General features: G+C 45.3%; 1 protein-coding gene across 2 annotated transcripts in view; it reads right to left on the bottom strand.

Moving 5' to 3' along the window:
- LOC107395552 (serine/threonine-protein kinase 32C) overlaps positions 1–21,137 on the bottom strand; it is a 147,942-nt gene that overhangs the window by 34,363 nt on the left and 92,442 nt on the right. The window contains exons 1-2 of one of the 2 annotated variants that reach the window (XM_054734244.2): positions 18,580–18,758; positions 13,239–13,390 (exon numbers count right to left, since the gene is read on the bottom strand). In XM_054734244.2, the coding sequence (XP_054590219.2) occupies positions 13,239–13,357 (119 nt within the window). In that variant the 5' untranslated portion in view covers positions 13,358–13,390; positions 18,580–18,758. Of the gene's footprint in view, positions 1–13,238; positions 13,391–18,579; positions 18,759–21,137 lie in introns of those variants that run through there. The other variant, XM_054734243.2, reaches the window with a different exon arrangement.

Raw genomic sequence — 21,137 nt, 5'->3', positions numbered from 1 at the left:
TTAAAAAGGGGGGAGTTTCTTCAGACAGTTTTCAGAGTAAACATTCCCATATTTCCTGCTGCTACATGGAGAGGATAAGGAAAAGCCTCTTTAGCCACCTGCAGCTGCAGCATTCATCCACCCCGCTCCGACCTTTTAAACTCGGAACGGCCCAACAGATGGACCGCCGCAGGATGCTGTCTGCCTGTGGCCGGAAAGCCTCACAGCAATCTCGTTTATCTCCTCCTCATCGGTCTGACAGATGAGCTTCCTCCGAGGCGGGCCAAGCTATCTCTGACAGAACCATCTTCCAGAAGGAGGGGGAATTTCCAGGGCTGTCACTTACTGCTTTGCTGTGTCCCAGGTGACAGGAGAGGTCAAATACAGGCTGAAAGCTCCAGCTCTGGGATGACACCTTTAGAGACGTTCCCAGGAAAACACAAACCCATTGATGACGGCTCCACATCAGCAGTGTACAGAAAATGACGACCGAAACAGGCTAAAACCAAAAAATATCCAAATAAAACACAAGAAACACCAAATGGGAAATGCAGCTCCAAATGCTTGAGGGTGATTGTAAATCACACTTTGAACTTTTGTAAGACTGGAATCTTTAGGGTTGAAAGGTGTAGAGGACAAGAGGATCAGGTCTGAACCGGTTCATCCCAAACCTCGCTAAAGGTCATGAACTCTGGGTAATGGGGGGGCGAGAGCTTGGACATCCGGGAGAGACTCAGAGTAGATCCGCTGCTCCTCCTTGTCAAGAGAAGCCAGCTGAGGCGGTTTGGGCATCTAGCCAGGATGCGGAGGAGCAGGAGCACCCCGGATCGCCCCACGACACGCTGGAGGGACTTCATCTCTACGGTAAGTAGGCAACGCCTGGGGGTCCCACCGGGGGATGCAAATAATCATAAAGTCAAAGGCTTTTAATCAAAACCTCAGAAGAATGAAGACTGCTGCTCTTATGTGACCAGCTCAAGCAGACGGGTTGGGGCGGCGATCCCGAACCAGGTTAGGTGTCCAGAACCAAAAGGAGACCTTGTGGGGAGGCGGGACAAGACTGAGCTGGGAAGAGACGAGGCTGCAGGAAACAGAGGAGGAGGCTGAAATAATCAGGCCATAGTGACAAACGAGCCCTGGGAGGCAGAGGGGGGTGAATGGAAACTATTCCATGCAAGGAATAAAACAAAAAACAGGACTTACATCAGCTTGTGATTCTATTGGCTTGAGTTTCAGTGGCCTATATAGAGCTGCCGACTCAATCACAAGATTCCTGCTGCACCTCTGAGGATTCCTGCTCCAGCGGTGAGACGGAGTGAAAACTCCCCACTAGTCAGGACGGAACACCTTCACTGTCCTGCTTTCACAACTTTGAAAGCTTCGTCCTACAAAGAGTCACTTTAAAAGAGTCTGGTGTGTTTTAAAGTCTAAAGGAATACTTCAGGCATCTGTCCTGCCTTGTGCTTGCTCTGGATATGGAATCTGGAAATTAGTTTCTTCCTAAACCGGATCTAATGGGTCCGTCTAACTGTGGTCGTGAAGTTCTTTTGTCTAAATCTCTCTGATAAAAAACATCTCAGCAGCTTCATTCCAACACTTTAAGGACCTTCCAGAATGAGACTGTCGCTGGCCACGCCCACCCACGCCTGATTGGCTAATAAGAAGGGAGCTCATAAATCTGGGAGGGGCTCAAAGCAGAGCTGCTGCCCCTCCAGCATTGACAGGTGGGGGGTTCCTTATTGTGACATCACAAACACTCAAAAATAGTTCCTGAAGCCGAACCCTGACAGAAGCGGATCGAAGAGTTGCTCAGCAGAGACCCACATGGCAGCACAGAAAGATGAAAAAGGTGAGTTTTGCATCATGTTTCCACTTTAAGGTGGAATGCAGCAACGTACAAATGCTAGAAATCATTTATTCTAAAATAAAACCGTGGTCAAATGGTTAATTTTTGTACATAAAATTACATCTGGGCTGATTCATTTACACGGTCTGTTAAAACTGCTGCCTGACTTGTTCCACATTCTACAAAGACCTGTTTGTTCCAGGCCTGAAATCAATACAGGAATGGAGGCAGAGGAGGTAAAAGCATCTCCATCTCTTCCCCGGCTGCTGCTGGTGGGAAGACGCCAGAAGATTCGATGCTTGATGACACAAGCTTAAGCAGGAGGTCTAGAATACCAACTCTGCAGCACCGCCCTATAGGTGAGATTCCTAAGATGCACCTTAAAGGTGTGGAACACTCGTTTAATCAGTGCATTAGCAGTGGTCTTCAGTAGGAACCAACGCCTTGTAACACGCCCTATAGGTTAACTATTGTATGTCGCTTTGGATTAAAACATCTGCCAAATAAATAAACATAAACATTGAATCCGAGGTTCAACAATCTGATGGACCCTCCCCTTCAGAACCCTGAACAGACCTTACCAGGGAGGCTCAGGAGTGTGATCCCCTGTAGTTGCAACACATCCTGCGGTCCCCCTTTTTAAATAGGGGGGACCACCAACCCAGTCTGCCAATCCAGTGGAACTGCCCCTGATGTCCATGCGATATTGCCACCGGTCCCTCCGACCACCGCCAGCGGGCGGGTTAAGTGTTTTTCCCAAGGACACAACAGCAGCATTCTCTGCCGGGAGCCTGGATCAACCCTACAACCCACCGACTGCTGGACAACCCGCTCTACCTCCTGAGCTGTAACAGCAGATAGAGACCGGAACTTTCCAAATCAAGTCAGAGCTGCAACCTTCGAAAATCTCAAGCTAATTTATTCATTCTGTTGGATTTTAGGTTCGTGTGCAACATAGTTTTATTCTACTGTGGGAAGTTTTTATGTTTTACACAGGCCTGAAGGACCACCCCCAGCCTGCAGATCCCTGGTTTAGGCTTATACATCTTCTCGTTTGTCAATCAATCAATCAATCAATCAATCAAACAATCAATCAATCAAAGCTTTATTTATAAAGCGCCTTCCTGTCGGGAAGCCCAAGGCGCTGAACATGGTACATGAGAAAATCCTTCCAATGATTCCTGTGTCTGAGCAGCAGATCCTGTTTTCATTCCTCCACTCCCACACTGGGTTTTATGTGCAGAGCGAAAATGGCTGCAGCCTTCGCCCCGCTGATGGGATTCAGCTTCCACACACACTTCCTTCTGCTTCAAAAGCTTGCAGCAATTCAGGATGACTCCATAAAAGCACAACGCCGTTCCCAGACACAAAGAGTGACTGTGGAGCAAAGAGCTGCAGGATGTGTGAGTCTGCACATCTGCTGTGACAAAACAAATCAAACAGGAACCTCTTCCTTTTAGCTCTACAGCCTCACACACCTCAGGGTCATCAGCTCGACTGACGCCACTTTACTGTAGTTTTATGTTGTCAGATCTGGTCTGAGACGCTTCCCGACATCCTCTTTGGCTCCGTATCAATGAAAACTCTCAGGAAGCTTTATCAAGCCGCCGTTTCTCATGAGTCACTGTTTTTTCACCGTTTGCTTTGGAGGATTGGCAGTTCCCAAAAACCCCAGCTGGTCTCTCGTACATCCATTAATAATGAACTGAGCGCTGAAATGCCGGGAACAGGAATGGTCTGTGAGGGAAGCCAGTGGATAAATTATCAGTCGGAGCTCCCTGGATTTGGGAATACTGGTGTTCCCACACTTCCAACCAATTATTTCCCTCCTGATTATTCGGGAAGAGGAGGAAGCTGAAGCAGTTCTCATCAGTCCAAGCTCATTATCCCTAAGATTTTGTTTGGAGCAGCAGGTAAACGAAGCGGACTGCCCATGTGATGCATATGATTATGACATCACAAAGCCATGTTTCTGAGCTTTATAGAATATTTGATCAGATTTTAACCCTAAAACCTCTGTTTGCAGCGCTTCTTTATGGACCTGATTACATCCTGATTTTCCGTTATTCCCTCAGACCCAGCCAGCAAAAACATCAACACACCCACCCAAAACTGTCTGTTCAAGTTTTACAGAAGTGTCTCTAAAGGTTCTGGTGTAGGACAAACACTAAAAGGCTGGACTTGTGTCAGGTTTCCAAAGTGTGGTCAGCAGGCCATTTGTGGCCCTCTGAGTGACTACGTGTGGCCCGGTTTAAATTTAATGTTTAGATTTTTCTAAGTTAAGGACCAACCCATCCCAACTAACGGAACAAGCTAGCAGCCAAGTATCTCAGAAGTTGTTTTTTCCTCTGGTCAGTCTCTGTGTGCTGATGTTAGCTAGCCCGCATGGCTCCTTATCCACTCTGATGTTGGCAGCATAACATCAGGAACCACCAATGTGAGCACAGGCACCCCTCAGAGCTGTGTGCTCAGCCCCTGCTGTTTACGCTACTCCCCTTCCCCTTTCAGGTTTTTAGACTTTGCAACCATTTAGAGAGAAAATCCATTTAGAATATTTTGAACTGATCAATCTGCAGCAAAAAAAAAAAAAAAAAAAAACACTAAACAATAATAATTCCTAGAAAGGAGAGACAAAGAGCTTTTTCTTTTGGACTAATGCCACAATCTCCAATGGCACTATTTCTGTCATTAAATCATCTAGATCGGGGTGCCCAATCCTGGTCCTGGAGGGCCGTATCCAGCAGGTTTAATCTTCACTGCTTCAACACACCTGATTTCAGTCAGCGGGTGATTGGTAGGCTTCTGCAGAGCCTGATGAGCTGCTGCAGGTGATTCAACCACTGAATCTAGTGTGTTGGAGCAGAGAAACCACAAAACCTGCTGGATTCCAGGACCAGGATTGGGCATCGGGGTTAGTACCTTCCAGAGCTGTAGAAAGAGAGTTACGACACGCTTTGAACTCGCGGTCACGTGGTTCATAGAGCTCTCAATAGTTCCAAACATCCCAGCGCCATAAGTCAGTTTGAACGGCGTATGGCGGGACAAATCACAAAAATTTAATATAATCACATTTCCCTTGGCGATTTGTGGTAATTATTGAATAATATTATATATTATATTATATATTATGTTCCAACTCCTTCACAAAGTAGCCCATTTACATTTTTCCGAGCATTTGTAGGAAGACAGACACCCGTGACTGTTCTACATTACAGGAACACGACAGTCCTAACACACTGTAACACATTTAGACAACATACATTACTATAATATAATATAGCACTAAATTTGATGTAGTAATGCAACACACTGCTCTAATATAAGCATATTTAATAACTTTAAGTCCTACAAGAAGCTCTAAACTCGAGTTGTAATATCCATTTTAGTGTTTATTGAAAGCTAGAATTCTGCTCCAGCTTACCTTGAAGAAAATATGTATCTGTTTATGCTTTGAATGATGATCTATTATGTTCAGTAGAATACATTTTACAATCATTGCTTTATATTTTTATGTGAAGACAGTACATGTATCTGTAACCCAGTTTATGTGGCATCTATAGCAACTAATTAAAAATAAATTTTCAATAAAACTGTATGGTTCATTAGAGTAGATAAAGTGTTATTTGTGAAAAAATGAATACAACCTTGTACAACATGTATAATAGCATTTTAATAAAGCATTTTACCAACATTACGTTTAGTCATTACATATGCACAAATAAGCTGAATCATTAATTATGAGCAATGTACTCAAGACCTAATGAAACTCTTTTGAATAACTTTATTTTGATTACTATTAAAATAAAATGTGTCCGTGAGTTAAAATGAGAAATTACTAATTTTAGGGTTGGATAAAATTAAAAAACTGTATTTTTACATCTCTATATTTTTGGTTCAGTTCAATATTTCTATATTCACTCCATCACAGACCCAACTGGGATTTGCCACCACCGTTGTTCCCGCTCAGCTCTCCACTCAGCCACTATGAAAACATGAAGATGGACACACAACACAGTTTAACCTTTAATGGTTACATAAGATTTTTGTTTTAGTAACTCTTTGACATTTATTTATTGATAATTGTGTTATTGTTAATTCTTATTTCTTGTCATTCCTTAATAACAAAATTGCAAATGCTAATATTATAAAGCAAGTGGAAATGAGCAGTTTATGGAAAATGTCTAATTTTTAAAAGTTATTGTGTTTGACTACTGTTCATGAATTATCTTAATTCTATTCTTATTACTTGAGTACACAAAACAGAACAACATATCTTCTTACGTTCGTAATCCTGTTTGTCTCATGCTTCAGCGGTTCGTTACAGTCAGTGTTAGTAACAGAAAAATATTAAATAATTACTTGTCTTCACAATCACATTTTCTTTATTATTGGTCTCTCCATTTGTGCTTCCATTTCTGATGCATGTTCGTGTTGATACAGCAACCAGCAACGTATTGTACAAATATTCCCAATTAAAACTTATAATGTAAAAAGTTTAGAACCTATTTCAAACTGTGGGGAATATTTTTAAAACGTAGAATCAAACAAACTGAAATGAACCCGTCTACAGCTCGTCCTCCTACTCTCAATCAACAAGCTGCACACAGTTAGCTCATTAAAGGTTATCTAGCTAAAACTGGCAACATAAAATATCGTTAGCTTATTTTGGTACGAAGCGGTTAGCTAACGCTTCACAATGCAACAAAATGATGACATTTCATCAACTTACCGGAGAAAATCCTTCCGAAACACCGAAAATGAACTACGGTCAATGCAGCAGCGGGGGCTGTTTGGAACTATTCGAAGCTACATGAACCACGTGACTTCCACATACCATTCTTTCCTTAGGAGTCTATTGGGAGTGTCGTAACTCTCTTTCCACAGCTCTGGCGTCTCATTTAAAAAACATTGCGTAGAATCCTTACTAAAACCGTACTTGAGCTCGGCAAAAAAAATGTACTTGCGCCAAGTAGGTTTGTGATCGATCAAACATGGAGTACGCACAGCAATCTCCGCTTCATGAATCAAAGACTATCTAGAAAGGTTCTCAGCTGCATTTTAGTCACATCCCGCCCTCATCACGCCCACTTACTGCCATAAATAGTCAATGCAAAGTGCCTTGTGGATCTCATGCATATACATAAGCCGGCTGTTGCAGCGCTCCGCCAATGACATGGTGGCCGTAGATCAAGGCAGATCAAGGAAGCGCTATTTCACAGAAGCAGAAGTTGAGGTACTTGTGGAAGAGGTGGATAAATGAAAGGAAGTGCTTTTGCAAAACAAATAAGAGAAAATCCACGGAGTGGCACAGCGTTGCTGAAGCCGTCAATGTTGTGAGTTCTTCAGAGAGATCTGTGGCTGATATAAAAAAATGGTCCAATCAAGATTTGATCCCCAGACTTCCGGGTGAAAGTCACGCCTGCTAACCAGTCACCCTAACGGAGATCTCCCTTGTCCAAGTAGCCAGGGTGCATGATCAATCGGGTCACTGTGACAGGACACACACTGTCACAGACGCATGACATTCTGTCTCAATCTGTCCCCCTGCTGATATTCTGCACTTTGTATTCTGGCTTCAGGCTGTGTGTGTGTGTGTGTGTGTGTGTGTGTGTGTGTGTGTGTGCGTGTGGGGGGTCTGGTTCTGTGTGAAAACGAAGCGGTACAAGTGATAATGCTGCAGGATTTCATAATTTTATCCTTCTCAGCAGGTGCTCTCCATGTCCAACATGTGCGTAAGCCAGGTCCTTAGTCAACTTAAAGTTGCGCACATTTTTCCGCTAAGTTTTCTTTCATAAATCCCAAAGTTTGCGTGGAAAGTTGCTTACGCAGTTTTCTGACCCCGTTTTGTGCGTAAGCAAGCTTGATAAATGAGGCCCCAGGTACCTTCCTCAGAAACCTCCCTTAACCAGTCCTGTACATGTCTGCCACCCCTTGGTGGAGGATCTACAGATGTAAAAGGGCCCATTTTGTTTCTGTGTTACTGTTAAATGATCAGCTGTTGCTCTCTGTCCCCTTTGCTCATGTGGAGCTTGGGACGAAAGCCTTCACCCACTCAGCTCCTTCTGAATGGAACCTGCTGCAGAAAGACCAGAAACCGACTGAACCAGCTTCCTTAAAGGAACTCAAAAGCAAGCTGAAAGCATCAGAGACCACACCAGCAGTTTGTAATTGTTTATAATGATCTGTGATATTTTACCACTGCTTTTGTGTCGTAGCGGTGTGAAATGTTGCTGCCAGGAAGCTGTCGTAAAAGAGCTGTTTAATCTCAGTGGGACGTTTGATCTCCTGGTTAAATAAATAAAACGATTGTTAGAGAACTACACAATACATTAAAACTGATTATCATTTAGTTATATCGGCATTAAACAATAAATAGTTCAGTTCATCATTATTATTATTATTATTATCGTATTAATGTTAAGGCCTGAAGCTCATCTTGGCAGCTGAGTCATGGACGTTCAATAAGAGGTTGAAGACGGTTAATAATAGTAAATATTACAAAAAAAAAAAATGGGGGTCTAGACGTCATCATTCTGTTATGAACACACAGAGACATAATGTTTTGGCTAATTTGCGCGGACCTGAAAGGCACCGACTGTAAAAGAAAAGTGCTGATGGTGGCGGTGAGCTGGCGTCTCTGTGGTGGGAGGAAAGCTGATATGAGGTCGCTATGTTCCCCCGGTGAGCTGGACGGGCTCTTTTTAACAGGATCTCATGAGCAGAGAGGAGGTGTGAACATCCAATTCCCACATAGTTGCAGTGACATAGTGGGTTTGCCAATAATGGGCCCTCAAAATAGTGCTGGATGCAGACAATGAGCAGAAAACTAGAACACAGAACCAGCCTTAAACTCAATAGGGAATTTAAAATATAAAAACCGACACCAGCCACTACTGTATGCTCATTAAAACGTCCTCAGGTTGTTTCTGGAGAAGAGCTTCTCCTACACGGAGATGATCATCCAGGCAGAACTCCAGCCTTCATCTGGATCGTCTACAGTCCTGCTAAAATGTGAGAAATACTGAATATTCTGCTTCTGATTGCTGAGAAAACAAAGACTCCAGCGTGATTTTTCCACCGGCTACAGTGTGAATGCCAGGACCCCAATTACATTTAGAAATGTGTCCCGCCTGGAAATGAGAGCTGAATAATGAAAGCGGCCACCGTTCACCCACACATCAGACTCCAGGGATGAGGAAGGTCATTTCAAACCATGGTAATTACCAAATGAGCGCTTCATGAGCTCAAAGTGCAAATTAACTTCCTAAGATATATCTGTTGTATAAATTGTTTCCTAAATTAATTACCATTGGTTTCCGGGGGAAATTTATTGTCACAACTTTGATTTAAAAAAGCTTTCGGACACACGGATACACTTTTCCGTTTGTTCTGGAGGCGCCTGGAACTGCAGGGATATTGGGAGATTATTTTTTTTGTTGGTGGGACCACTGAGCGCCCAGACCCTCACCGCTCTGTTTGGAGTGATCTCGATGGATGCCCCCTTGGACACATGCTAGCTAAGTCTGATCACCTTGTGCTGTTTGCTAAAAGACTCATATTGTCCAGGTGGAAGGACCCTCAGCCGCCAGCAGGTGGGCGCTAGATCACTGAGGTTCTGTCCCATGCTCACCTGCAGAGGATTAGGGGCGCTGTTGTATGGTCATCATTTATGTCTTGTGTTGGTCGTGTTCCTGCGGAGTATTTGTTGGATTGCTTCTTTTGAGTCTGAATTAGCGTCATGGTGAGACCCGGTTGTGTTTTATACTTGTTCCAGTGTAATGGGGGTGGGGGTGGGGGGCTTTGTTGAAGTTTGAAAACATTAAAAACTTAACAAAAAGACTTAGTTCAAAAATAAAAAGATGCATCGAGTGGTGGAAAAGAAAAGGTGGCTTCATGGTCTGCTGGTTATTACGCTCTGATAAACATTTATTACACTCTGGGCGCTTCGGCCCACAGATGTTAGAAACACTTCCCGACATGCTCACCCATCTGTGGTTGGGATTGGAACCAGCGACGGAATCTCGGTAAATGCCATTCAGGGTTTTGTCTGGATTTCTACCAGAGCAAAAAGGCACCAACTTTCACGGACCGTCTCAGACACGCAGCAGAACACACCAACACCTGCAGGATCTGATTCCTGATCCCTTAAAAAGGATCACCACCAGAACGTCCAGACTGAGATACAACAGACTATAACAAGAGGGATTCACCAAATGAGAAAGTCCATGAAGGTCAAACTGAAAGCTAAAATCTTGGAAGAGCAGCACGTTACTGCAGCAGCACGTCTTGCTCACGTAAGCTGCAGCTTGGCCCTTCCCACGAGACGCGAAGCAGCAGGGGAGCAGCTGTCACCGACAGAGCACAAAGTCACGCAACATTCGCAAAATCACACGACTTCGTCAGCAAACACAACAACAAGCAGGAGTAATCACTTCGGTAATCAACCTTTCGTCGTCCATTATGGAAAAACAAAGGAGACCGCTAGCTAGGTGATAACTTCTCACGAGGCCACACAGCTAGTCACTTTTTTTTAAAGTAAAGCAACCGGAAGGCAGTACGTTTTTTTATTCTGAAAATCTCTGGAAGCTTCGCTCCATTTCCGCGCCCGATTTCCTGTCTTTCCTTCCCCAAAAATGTCGAACTTGACCCGTTTCAGAGGAGTCGCGCGTAGAAAATAGAACCAGCGCGTAAGGGCCGCAACATGCTGCTCCTGAGACGCGGCCGACTCGCGCTGCTGACGGCTCCGGTGGAAAAGGTTCTGTTGACCACAGTGGTTCCTATCAGCAGCTATGACGTGCTGCTGACGGCTCCGGTGGAAAGAAGGGGTAACCAAATCCACTATCCAATATCTCCGCTCCGCTCCGGCACGAACTCCGTAGCAAAAACGGTCCCATTGTAGTCAATCAGAGCTGTTCCACTACTGCGGCCGTGCGGCGCAGTGCGCTGCCTGCCATTACGCCATCCATGAAAAATAGAATCTATCCTATTTTCGCCGGACGCCGGAGCACCTCCGCAGTCAATGGACAGAAATCACAACTGCCCAACAGGAAAGGGAGCAAGCACAGCTTCCGTTTTTTCACAATAAATCGATAAATAAAAAGCGTTTTTTGTTTCACATGCACAGGTTTAACAACTTTTAACAACTATCAATGGCGGTTGAACTTTAAATGCACAAAAATAAGCCATAAATACAGTTTCTACTATCAAAGTAGTCACACTTTGTTGATCCAAACACTGCTGATCTCTCAACACAAATGATGGGCAGATTAAACAGTTCATTTCGATGCTTCTCCCACACAACGGGTGTTTGGATCTAACTTCCGCGTTTAGTGCTCAGACTGTATCGCAAGATCTCGAAAATCCCGAGCACCTCAGGTCTCCGTACCGGAGCGGAGCCGTTGTAGAGCGGGTATAGTATAATTTGAGTTCGGAAGCGAGCGGCAGCGGAGGGCGGGGGCGGAGCGGAGAGAGTGGGGAGTCTGCAGGTGGGCGTGTTTGGAGAGCAGGATCAACGGCCAGCTGCAGCTCATCTCCAATCATCCTACAGGGGGTATTTAAGGAGCTGACTTCCTCAACACCCTTGCCGGATGATTATGCAACCTGGGTAGTTCAGCCAGATTTCAATATTTTGTCAAGCTAACATTAAGACCAAGAAATTTTATGTGAAGCAGATTTCTACGAGACTAGGATCAAGAATAATCATTCCTCTTATCCCTTCAAGGTTTGTTTTTACAACCATCTCCTCCAGCCATCTCCAAGAACCTCTCATCAGCTCCACTTCACGCAGCTCCAAATCCTGGCTGTCCGCACTGATTCTGATTCTGCATGTCGTGGGTCAAAAGAGTACCACAGAACATGACAGCTAGAAGACCAACTTAGGCCATGAAGACACGTCGCCATGTTTCTGCTCATCTAGGAAGAGAACTTGGATCCACACCACCGCGATTTCAGCTACAAATCCAGAGATTTGTGAAGCACGGAAACAGGAATGCCCAGCCTGCAGGTGGCAGTAGTTCTCCAAATCATCAGAACAACCAGGTAGTGGGCAATAACCATCCTTAGCGTTGTGCTTCTCCTGAGGTCTTCCACAGTAACTGATCTCATAAAAACAGGAGAGTGTTGCACACGTGATGTTGGAGTATTTAGGCGCAGGCAGCGACGTTCCGAAACCTAAACCCACAAAGAAATGCAGAAAATGGAGAAATCACAAAACTCCACACTGAATTGTTTTTAGTGCCGTTTATCCTCACTTTGCTGTGGATGCTGGGCTGAACCGTGGAAAAATATTTCATTTCGTGGGAAACTCGTCTGGACGTGGAGGGTGAGAGCCAGAGTTCAGCTGGGTCCTGGAAAACCCGTCTGAGATCTGTCCGTAGGAAAAACGGAGAGCAATCAACCTCTGAGCAGCGGTGGCAGACGAGCCAAGTCTCCGTCCCGTAACCGGAGGGTTGCAGGTTCACCGTCACACCTGTGATGGCTGGAGGGCATGGTGGCGCTGGCGTACAGCAGCCTCGCCTCCATCAGAGCGCCCCAGGGCAGCTGTGGCTCATCACCACCCATGTGTGAATGGATGAATGACCATTGTGTTGTACAGCGCTTTGGGCGGTAAATCTTTTTCTTATAAAAATAAATCTTGCGTAGAAAACCTTAGAGTCTTTCGTTTTTAAACTTGCTATGGTTTGGTTTCCTGTTTGGCTCGATCTGAACTGCTGCGCTTGACGAGTTCTGGAAACATTACGTAAAAATGAAGTTGGCAGATCGACATGACACCATGCACGGCTCTGAGATGCCCGATGGAAACACACTCACTGACTTTAATGGCGGCTGTGGCCTGCGGATTATGCTTTGCAGGCGCTACGCGATGCTAACGCTTCCGTGGAAAGCTGAGGCAAGACTGAACACTTCGTGAAACATTGAAAACATCAGTTTTAAAATGTTGCTTTACAGTCTGGACCATCTTCATTCGGTCTGATCTTTCATTCTGCTCTCCCCAGGATCCACTAATTTCCTTTTTTCCTATTCACTCTTTCTTAGCATTTTTTATTCACAATTGTCTATTTTTGCTTATTTTAAACATGTTCTGATCATCTTTTATATTTTTTGTTTTTGCGAAGCGCCTCGTGGTTTTGATTGAGAGGTGCTTAAGAAAAGATGGTTTTCTTTCTTCTTTCATTTATCTCCGCTCATCCATGCTACAGGCAGCATGCACACACACATGCACACATGCACACACACACACACTCCGTGAACACCAGACTCACAGAAAAAAACAGAACTTTTAAAGATCTGAGTTAGCATGCACATTCTACTGGAATTGAGTCGATGCAAAGCGTATAAAATGAGATAAGAGACAAAGCGGGAGACAGACAGGCAACAGCAGACCACACTGAAAGTGTAAAACCAGGATAGTCACCAGAGATTTACTAAAAAAACATGTTCAATTTCCTGTAGAATCTCAAGCTCTCTAAAGACGTTTCGGACCTCATCTCTCTCTATGCACTGCTGTTTGTTCATGTACTTCATGGCGTACATCTTCTCCGTGTCCCTCTTTTGCACAATGCATACCTGCAGCCGGGGGGTGGGGGGTCAGGAGAGAGAGAAGAAAGACATCATCAGAATATGAACATGTAACAAGACAAAAACATGGCTAAGACACGCTGCTCACTATGTATTCATATTTTTATGGAACTCCATGTTTTGAGAACAGCCGCCAGCATCTTCAGCAGGACTGGTCTCCAACACCAACTGCTGACCAGCAGAGCAGTTTTAATGAAACTCAGTTTTTTAGCTCACAATGCTCCCAAATCACCTCATTTATTCAAAACTAGTTTAGAGGTTCCTGGCAGGAAGTGAGAGGAAAAGGTCAGCAGCAGGACAAGTCTCCAGAGAGGTGAAAGTCGGTACTGTCCACAGCTAAGGAGACTGAGGCTCCATCTTCTTCCTCAGTCATTGACTTGCTGAATCATTTCTAGGTTTCAGGTAAACACGACGCCCAAAGAGACTCACTCAGGAAGTTCTGAGGTGTTCGTTTTAGTAGAGGTCACAGGTTCTGGGTCAGGTCACCTGGGGTGCTTTGGGTGATCGGTATAACATCACTCAGCTTCTGATCTCTAGTGTTGACTTACTCTCTCTAAGGTTTATGTCAGCCATGTTGTAAGCCCCACAGCACAGATGGTGTCAAAACACACACACACACACACACACACACACACACACACACACACACACACACACACACACACACACACACACACACGCATAAACACAAACACACACACACACGCATGCACACAGACACGCACAAACACAAACACACGCACATCCACACGCACGCACGTACACACACACACACACACACACCCTCTCTGGATCAGATTTTATATACAGATGCTAAATTTGAAGAACAAGTGTTGGAGGAGGATCTGCACTGAGGTCCAGGGGTTCTGTCTTGGTGCTCGTCACCATACCTGATGCACCGTTACGTTTCAGTCTCAGAGACAACGCGGGTCTTCCTCTGCACCTGATTTTAACGAAGACTAAGATTAACACGTGAATTTGCATTTACAACAATTCACAACATTTAGGGCAGGTGTCCAACTCCAGTCCTCGAGGACTACCATCCTGCTAGTTTTCTGTGTCTCTACCACACCTGGTTGGAGTGATTTAATCATCTCATTTCCTCTGCAGAGGCCTGCAATCACTTCAATCAGGTGTGTAAGAGCAAAGAAACAGCTAACATGTGCAGGATGGTAGCCCTTGAGGACCAGAGGTGGTGACCCACTCCAGGGCATGATGGAGGTTTGGACCTCATAGCACCAGCTGCTGTTCTCACCTTCAGCTGGTCACCGAACCAAAAGAGAAAACGTCGTCAGCCAGCTGCTCCAATCAACATCCCTGAGCAGAAACCTGAAGGGCACTCCCATCCGTGCAGCTCGTGACCCATCGTTTAACCCTAACCCACCCAAGTGCTACATGGTTTCTATGGGAACCAGACCTTTAAGGCGTCATCACTGGTGGTTTGGTCTCCTTGGGCCTGCCTCCAGTTCCTGATGAAAGTGGTTCTTTCTTTTGGCCCAATAAAGCGTTAAAACCTGTTTCTATAGAAATCTTCCATCTCTCAGGTATGAGCGGCTTTTCAGAACCCATCAGCTTCAGGTCTGGATGCTACAGGTCCGCGTGTGACTGGGACCGACTGGGACAGGAAACACAAACCTTCCTGCTTGTTTGGGAGGAAGCTCAAACGAATGAATGGACCAGAAAGACGGAGGAACATGGGAGTCGGGGTGGAGTGTAATGGAAGTTTGATTATTCCCACCAATACTCCGGCTTCCTGCATGTGGACGTTCCATGTCTGTTTACATGTGGGGCCATGCAGATCCAGCTGCTCTTCAGCTTGGTCACACCAAACTGCAGTGATCTCCTCTGATTTTAATTCAGTTGCTTTGTTCCAGTCACTTCTGAATCAGGATGAGGAGAAACGTTTCACGTTTTTACATTTGAAACGAGTATTTTCCAGTTAATGAAACAGCAGGGTATATACAGCAATCCTTAAGTAAAATTTACTACTTTTTAATACTTTTTTACTACCTTCAGAATTTTTTTTAAAACCATCACAACACTAAATTGCAAGTGTTAATCAGCGACCTATTTACACATATTTTAACATATATAACATACAAAAAGAATAGACTTAGAGACTCACTGATGTTGACAACGTATTGCACATATTTATTTTACTTAGAAAATAAGCCAGGCACTTCTGTTCAGCGGTTCAGACAGTTGGCCATGAGGCCTGAAATGATGCACAACGACCACTGAATATGACGTCATCATTATGTGACCGGATATGCTAAAGTAGGGCTGCTTGATTATGGCAAAAACAATAATCACGATTATTGTGACTGAAATTGAGATCTCGATTATTTAAGACGATTTTTCAATTCATGTAGATTTTTATTTTTTTATTTTTATTCAGTCATAAAACTGCTCAGGGCACAATCAGGGCAAAAATAAACAAGAAACAAGATGATCACTAAAATAACTCCTGATTCCCAGTATAAAAAGACCAATATACTTATAGCTCATAGTTTATGACCCAAGGGCTATAGACCTTGGTTTAACTCATTTAAGTCTAACCAGTACAGACCCAAATACCAATATCTTGCAAATACTGACAGCAAGAATTATACAGTGGCATTTATAACAAATACATGCAAATTGCTGTTCACTAAATGTTGCATAGCATTTATTGAGTCATGTCAAGGTGCTGTAGGAGAGTGCACTAGCACCGTGTCCTCAGAGAGGTTAGTTATTATTTATCAGCGTGAGGAACTTATTTCTACCTTATTTATAAACTATTTATTTACAAGTCCATCAGTTAATGTAATAATTGCCCCAACCACAGCTGCACCCCCACCCCCAACCCGGTCTCGCAGCAATCAGGGGCAAGCTGCACGTGTGTTTAGCGCGCCGCACGTGCACATTCACCCCCAAATTCCACTACCTCCGCTCCGCTCCGCTGCGGTCCGCCCCCGCCTTCCGCAGCCGCTCGCTTCCGAACTCAATTTTTACTGGTACGCGCTCTACAACGGCTCCGCTCCGGTGCGGAGACCTGAGGTGGGCAAACAAGCATGCGCGGGATTTTCAAGATCTTGCGATACAGTCCGAGCAATAAACGCGGAAGTTAGATCCAAACACCCGTTGTGTGGGAGAAGCATCGACATGAACTGTTTAATCTGCCCATCATTTGTGTTGACAGATCAGCAGTGTTTGGATCAACAAAATGTGACTACTTTGATAGCGGAAACTGTATTTATGGCTTACTTTTGGGCATTTAAAGTTCAGCCGCCATTGATAGTTGTTAAAAGTTGTTAAACCTGTGCATATGAAACAAAAAACGCCTTTTGTTTATCGATTTATTGTGAAAAACGGAAGTTGTGCTTGCTCCTTTTCCTGTTGGGCCGTTGTGATTTCTGTCCATTGATTGCGGAGGTGCTCCGGCGTCCGGCAAAAATAGGATCGATTCTATTTTTGCCGGACACCGGAACAGAGGGCGGCGCACGGCGCCGCACTGCCGGAGCACGGCTGCAGTAGTGGAATTGCTCTGATTGACTACAACGGGACCGATTTTGCTCCGGCGTTCGTGTCGGAGCGGAGCGGAGGTAGTGGAATTTGGGGGTTAGCCGTTTTTAGCGGCTCAGGAGTCCGCAGGTGCGGTGTGTGTGTCACTCACTCTGGTTAATCCAACAGGGAGCCGGCTCCGAGAGCTGTCTTTAGCGACTGACACATCACTACATCATTCCCTTTCCTAATGTCCTGAAGAACGGTCCGGAGTGCAGGCGGAGTGTTTAGCTAACCTGCAGGAAATGTCGACGACAGTTATCCAGAAAGTAGCTAAGGGTTACCAGAGATGTTTCTGAGGTGTTCGCTAGGTACTTTTAAGATTTAAAAAGTCAAGAAGGGGGTCTGAAAAGCTGTTAGAAATAGCGTCAAAGTCGTCAAGTTGGCAACACTGTGGAGGAGCGCTTCATTTGCAACTCAGGGCAGCGCAAGTGGGAGGAGCAAATAATCGGCTTGTTTTGTTTTTATAATCGTTCAAAACATTTCATTCGGAATATATTTCTATGTCGATGTTCAGAATACGACATCTGATAGTCTGAAAAAAATAATACCTAATTTGGAAAAAATAATACCTCTGAGACCAAATTTAACACTTTTAATGGCCTTAAATTTGACTATTTTTATTTATCACTTTTTAATGCTTTTTAAAACCCCGCGGACACCCTGAACAGGAAGAAGAGCTTCAGAAAGCGAGCACAGGTGCTAAAGTGGACATCTTATGGTGGCAACAGAAACCTTTTCCAGTGTAAATGACGTTTGCTCTGATGGTTTCACCTCGAGGATCGGACTCACACGTCTGACACATTGATCTCAAAGCCCTCACTTCTTTTAGCTGCTTGTGTTCACTTCTGTTTGTTTCTCTTTTCCTAAACGGCTGAAGGCCATCCTCTGTGAGTTCAGACACTGATGCTGGACCCAGATCAGACTCTGCAGACCAGTCAGGTTCCTCCACACCGCACCCACTCAGCCAGGTCTGTAGTGGGACACGTGAAAGCACTGCCAGAGGACCTGTGGTCTACAGCCTCCAACCAGCAGGTTCATTAGTACGGTTCCTATAGCAACGGGAGATGTTAGATCATACAGGACTAGCTCTACACACGTCTTTATGCTGTACATGAAGAAGCTAGTGACAGGTGTGTGTGTGTGTGTGTATTCATGCATGTGCGTGCGTGCATGTGTGTGTGTATTCGTGCGAGCGTGCATGTGTGTGTGTATTCATGCATGTGCGTGCGTGCATGTGTGTGTGTTCATGCATGTGTCTGCGTGCGTGCATGTGTGTGTGTCTGTGTATTCATGCATGTGCATGCATGCGTGCATGTGTGTGTGTGTGTATATTCATGCATGTGTGTGTGTGTGTGTATTCGTTCGTGCGTGCGTGCATGTGTGTTTATTCATGCATGTTCATGCGTGCGTGCATGTGTGTGTGTGTGTGTGTATATTCATGCGTGTGTGTGTATTCGTGCGTGCGTGCAGGTGTGTGTGTGTGTGTATTCATGCATGTGCATGCGTGCGTGCATGTGTGTGTGTGTGTGTGTGTGTATATTCATGCATGTGTGTGTATTCGTGCGTGCATGTGTGTGTGTGTGTGTGTATTCATGCATGTGCATGCGTGTGTGTGATTCTCAGGACATTACCTAGACTGATGCAACAGGAAACATGGCCTCCTGCTGAAGCTCCACTTTGTTTTCAGGAGGAAAGTGAAGCAAATGTAATTTCAGGCTCAGATAAACATGTCATCCTGGGAGATGAAGGAATCATTTCCACTTCCATTTGGTTCATTCCTCTGGACGCTTTCTGGTCTACAGCAGCTGCTGTTAGCGGCAGGAAATATGTTTGGTGAGCTCAGCTTTCTGATGCCTCGGCATGCAGCATCATGGCTGACACCACCGTTAAAACTGGAGGCAGGGGTCGGACCTCTGAGCTACAGACAGGCATTAGGAGGTTCTGACCAGTAGTCCTAACTTTACATCAGGGAGTCCATAATGAAGACGAAGAGGAACTCTGGCATGGCTCTGTCCAGCTGCAGGAAGGCAGAACAAACAAAAACCTCTTGAAAGGACAAACGAAGTGTTTGGGAAGAATCTGCTCTAATCCAAGTCAAAGAAAACAAACAGAAAGGCCTAGGCGCCGTGTGGAAGTGGAGATTAAAGAGGATTACATCTTTTCAACAAGCTGAAGCTTTACCTCCTCGGGTCTCCTGAGACATTTACCTGAAAGTTTCAGTAGAGTGAAACATGTCGTACGTGTCATTAGAGAGTGCACATCAACATGCATGATGGTGGCGTGAGAGTAGGCGGGGTGATGACAGACGCGATCCCGGTGCTCTGATCTCTAACTCGTTAACGACATCGGTCTGACGTGAGGTTTCATCCCACCGGTCGCTGCTGTAGGGAGGCAGCTCTCTAGGACTTCTCCTCCGGAGCGTTCGGTTGCTCCAGGGCTGCAGCGCCGTAGCTAGCTACAACGAACATTTCTACCAAGAGAACTGAGGCAGAGCTGGCAGATGAGTAAATGTCAGTGCTTGGGTATTTTTAGTAGGTGTTTAGTAGGTTTTATTAGCTTCCTGAGGTTTGGTTTAGTTCTGCCACCATGAACTCCTGCACAGCTGTTTCATCCCAACAAGGTGGAGACTTTACTGGGAGGCCCATAACTCCAGTATGGATGTATTATGGTTTATTAATGTTGACGGATTAAAGCCGGTTCTCGTCCAGCTGACGGTGAAACCGGGTGTTTTATCGGTGCTCAGTTCGGCTGTGAGACTTCCTCCAGATTCAGTCCTAGACTTTCAAATTTTCTCACTGCAGTAAAATCCTCCATAACGTATAAATAACGAGGAAGAAGTTCTGTGGAGGCAGATTTATTCTCCCTGAGGCAGTTTCTTCTCAGGTGGCTTTGCTGAGCCAGGTGATGGAGGAGCTGAAAACGTCCATGACACATACTCTATTCTGCATCGTTGAGATAAGGAGAGCAGCAATATCAGGCCGTCCGAACAGATGTGTGTGTGTGTGTGTGTGTGTGTGTGTGCGCGTGCGCGCACGTGCGTGTGTGTGCTATGGAATAAAAGGTTCTTCATCTGCTGACCTTTCCACACATGCTGCTACCTTCTCCAGGTGTGTGTGTGTGTGTGTATGTGTGTGTGTGCCGCTACCTTCTCCAGGTGTGTGTGTGTGTGTGTGTGTGTGTGTGCCGCTACCTTCTCCAGGTGTGTGTGTGTGTGTGTGTGCCGCTACCTTCTCCAGGTGTGTGCTGCTGTACCCCCACCTGTCCTACGTTCATCTACTTCTGTGTTGAGATGCCGGTGTGAGTACACGCAGCTCCATGATGGAGCCGCTGTAATAAACACAAAATCTTCAGAAGGTTGTTTTAGTTTGGAGCTTTTGGGTTAAAAGTTTCAGAATTTTCCATCAAAGTTCCTCAAAGTTTAACCAAACATCTACCTGAGCTGCACACTACGTCAGGGCTCAGCTGGGGTCCACTCCCCCTCCCGGTACACGGTACTGACCCGGTACTAAGTTGGTATCGGATCGGTAGCGTTTACAACATCTCCGGTTCCTGAGAGAACAGCTTTCCAGGTTGAAGAGGAGAATAACTTGTTGTTCCTGAGAGAACAGGGATAAGGGTGATGATCGGATCGTGTGATTCTAACAGACCCTATAGCTGCCGGTTCCAGATGTTATACAGATGTTAATCTGGTCTTCTGGATGTTGGCATCAGGGAGCTGTCACTAAACTGCTGTCAGCTCAGATGAATGTCAAGTTCCCCTCAAACTCCAGCAGCTTGTGATGGGTCCGGCGGCCGAAGCATCAGCAAGGAAAGGCCAGATCTCCAGAAAAGGGAGAGAAGGGTGATGCTGATGGGGGAGATGTGGGCGGGGGGAGAGGGGAAGCAAAGGAGGTGAAGGTGAGTGTAACGGCCATGTTTCTGAGAGAATGAATCACTCTTTCACTTTTCCCTCCGCTTGCCATGCTAAAGTTGCTCTACATCATAGAGGAGAAACTCTGGGAATTCAAACAATTTTGCTGCCATACTTTATCTTTCATGACACGACATCACTCCATCTGCACAGCTCCGTTCACCGGTGCGCTCCAGACTGGCACTGAAAAAGAGCTGTGAGCCGTGGAGACGGATCAGGAACCCGGATTCAGGAATTCTAGAGGCAACAGGAAAAAAACTGTGGCTTTTTCTTCTTCCC

This window comes from Nothobranchius furzeri, unplaced genomic scaffold, assembly GCF_043380555.1.
Source record: "Nothobranchius furzeri strain GRZ-AD unplaced genomic scaffold, NfurGRZ-RIMD1 Scf020, whole genome shotgun sequence".
Taxonomy (NCBI): domain Eukaryota; kingdom Metazoa; phylum Chordata; class Actinopteri; order Cyprinodontiformes; family Nothobranchiidae; genus Nothobranchius; species Nothobranchius furzeri.
Note: the sequence above shows the minus strand (reverse complement) of the source record. Positions and strands in the feature narration are given on the sequence as shown.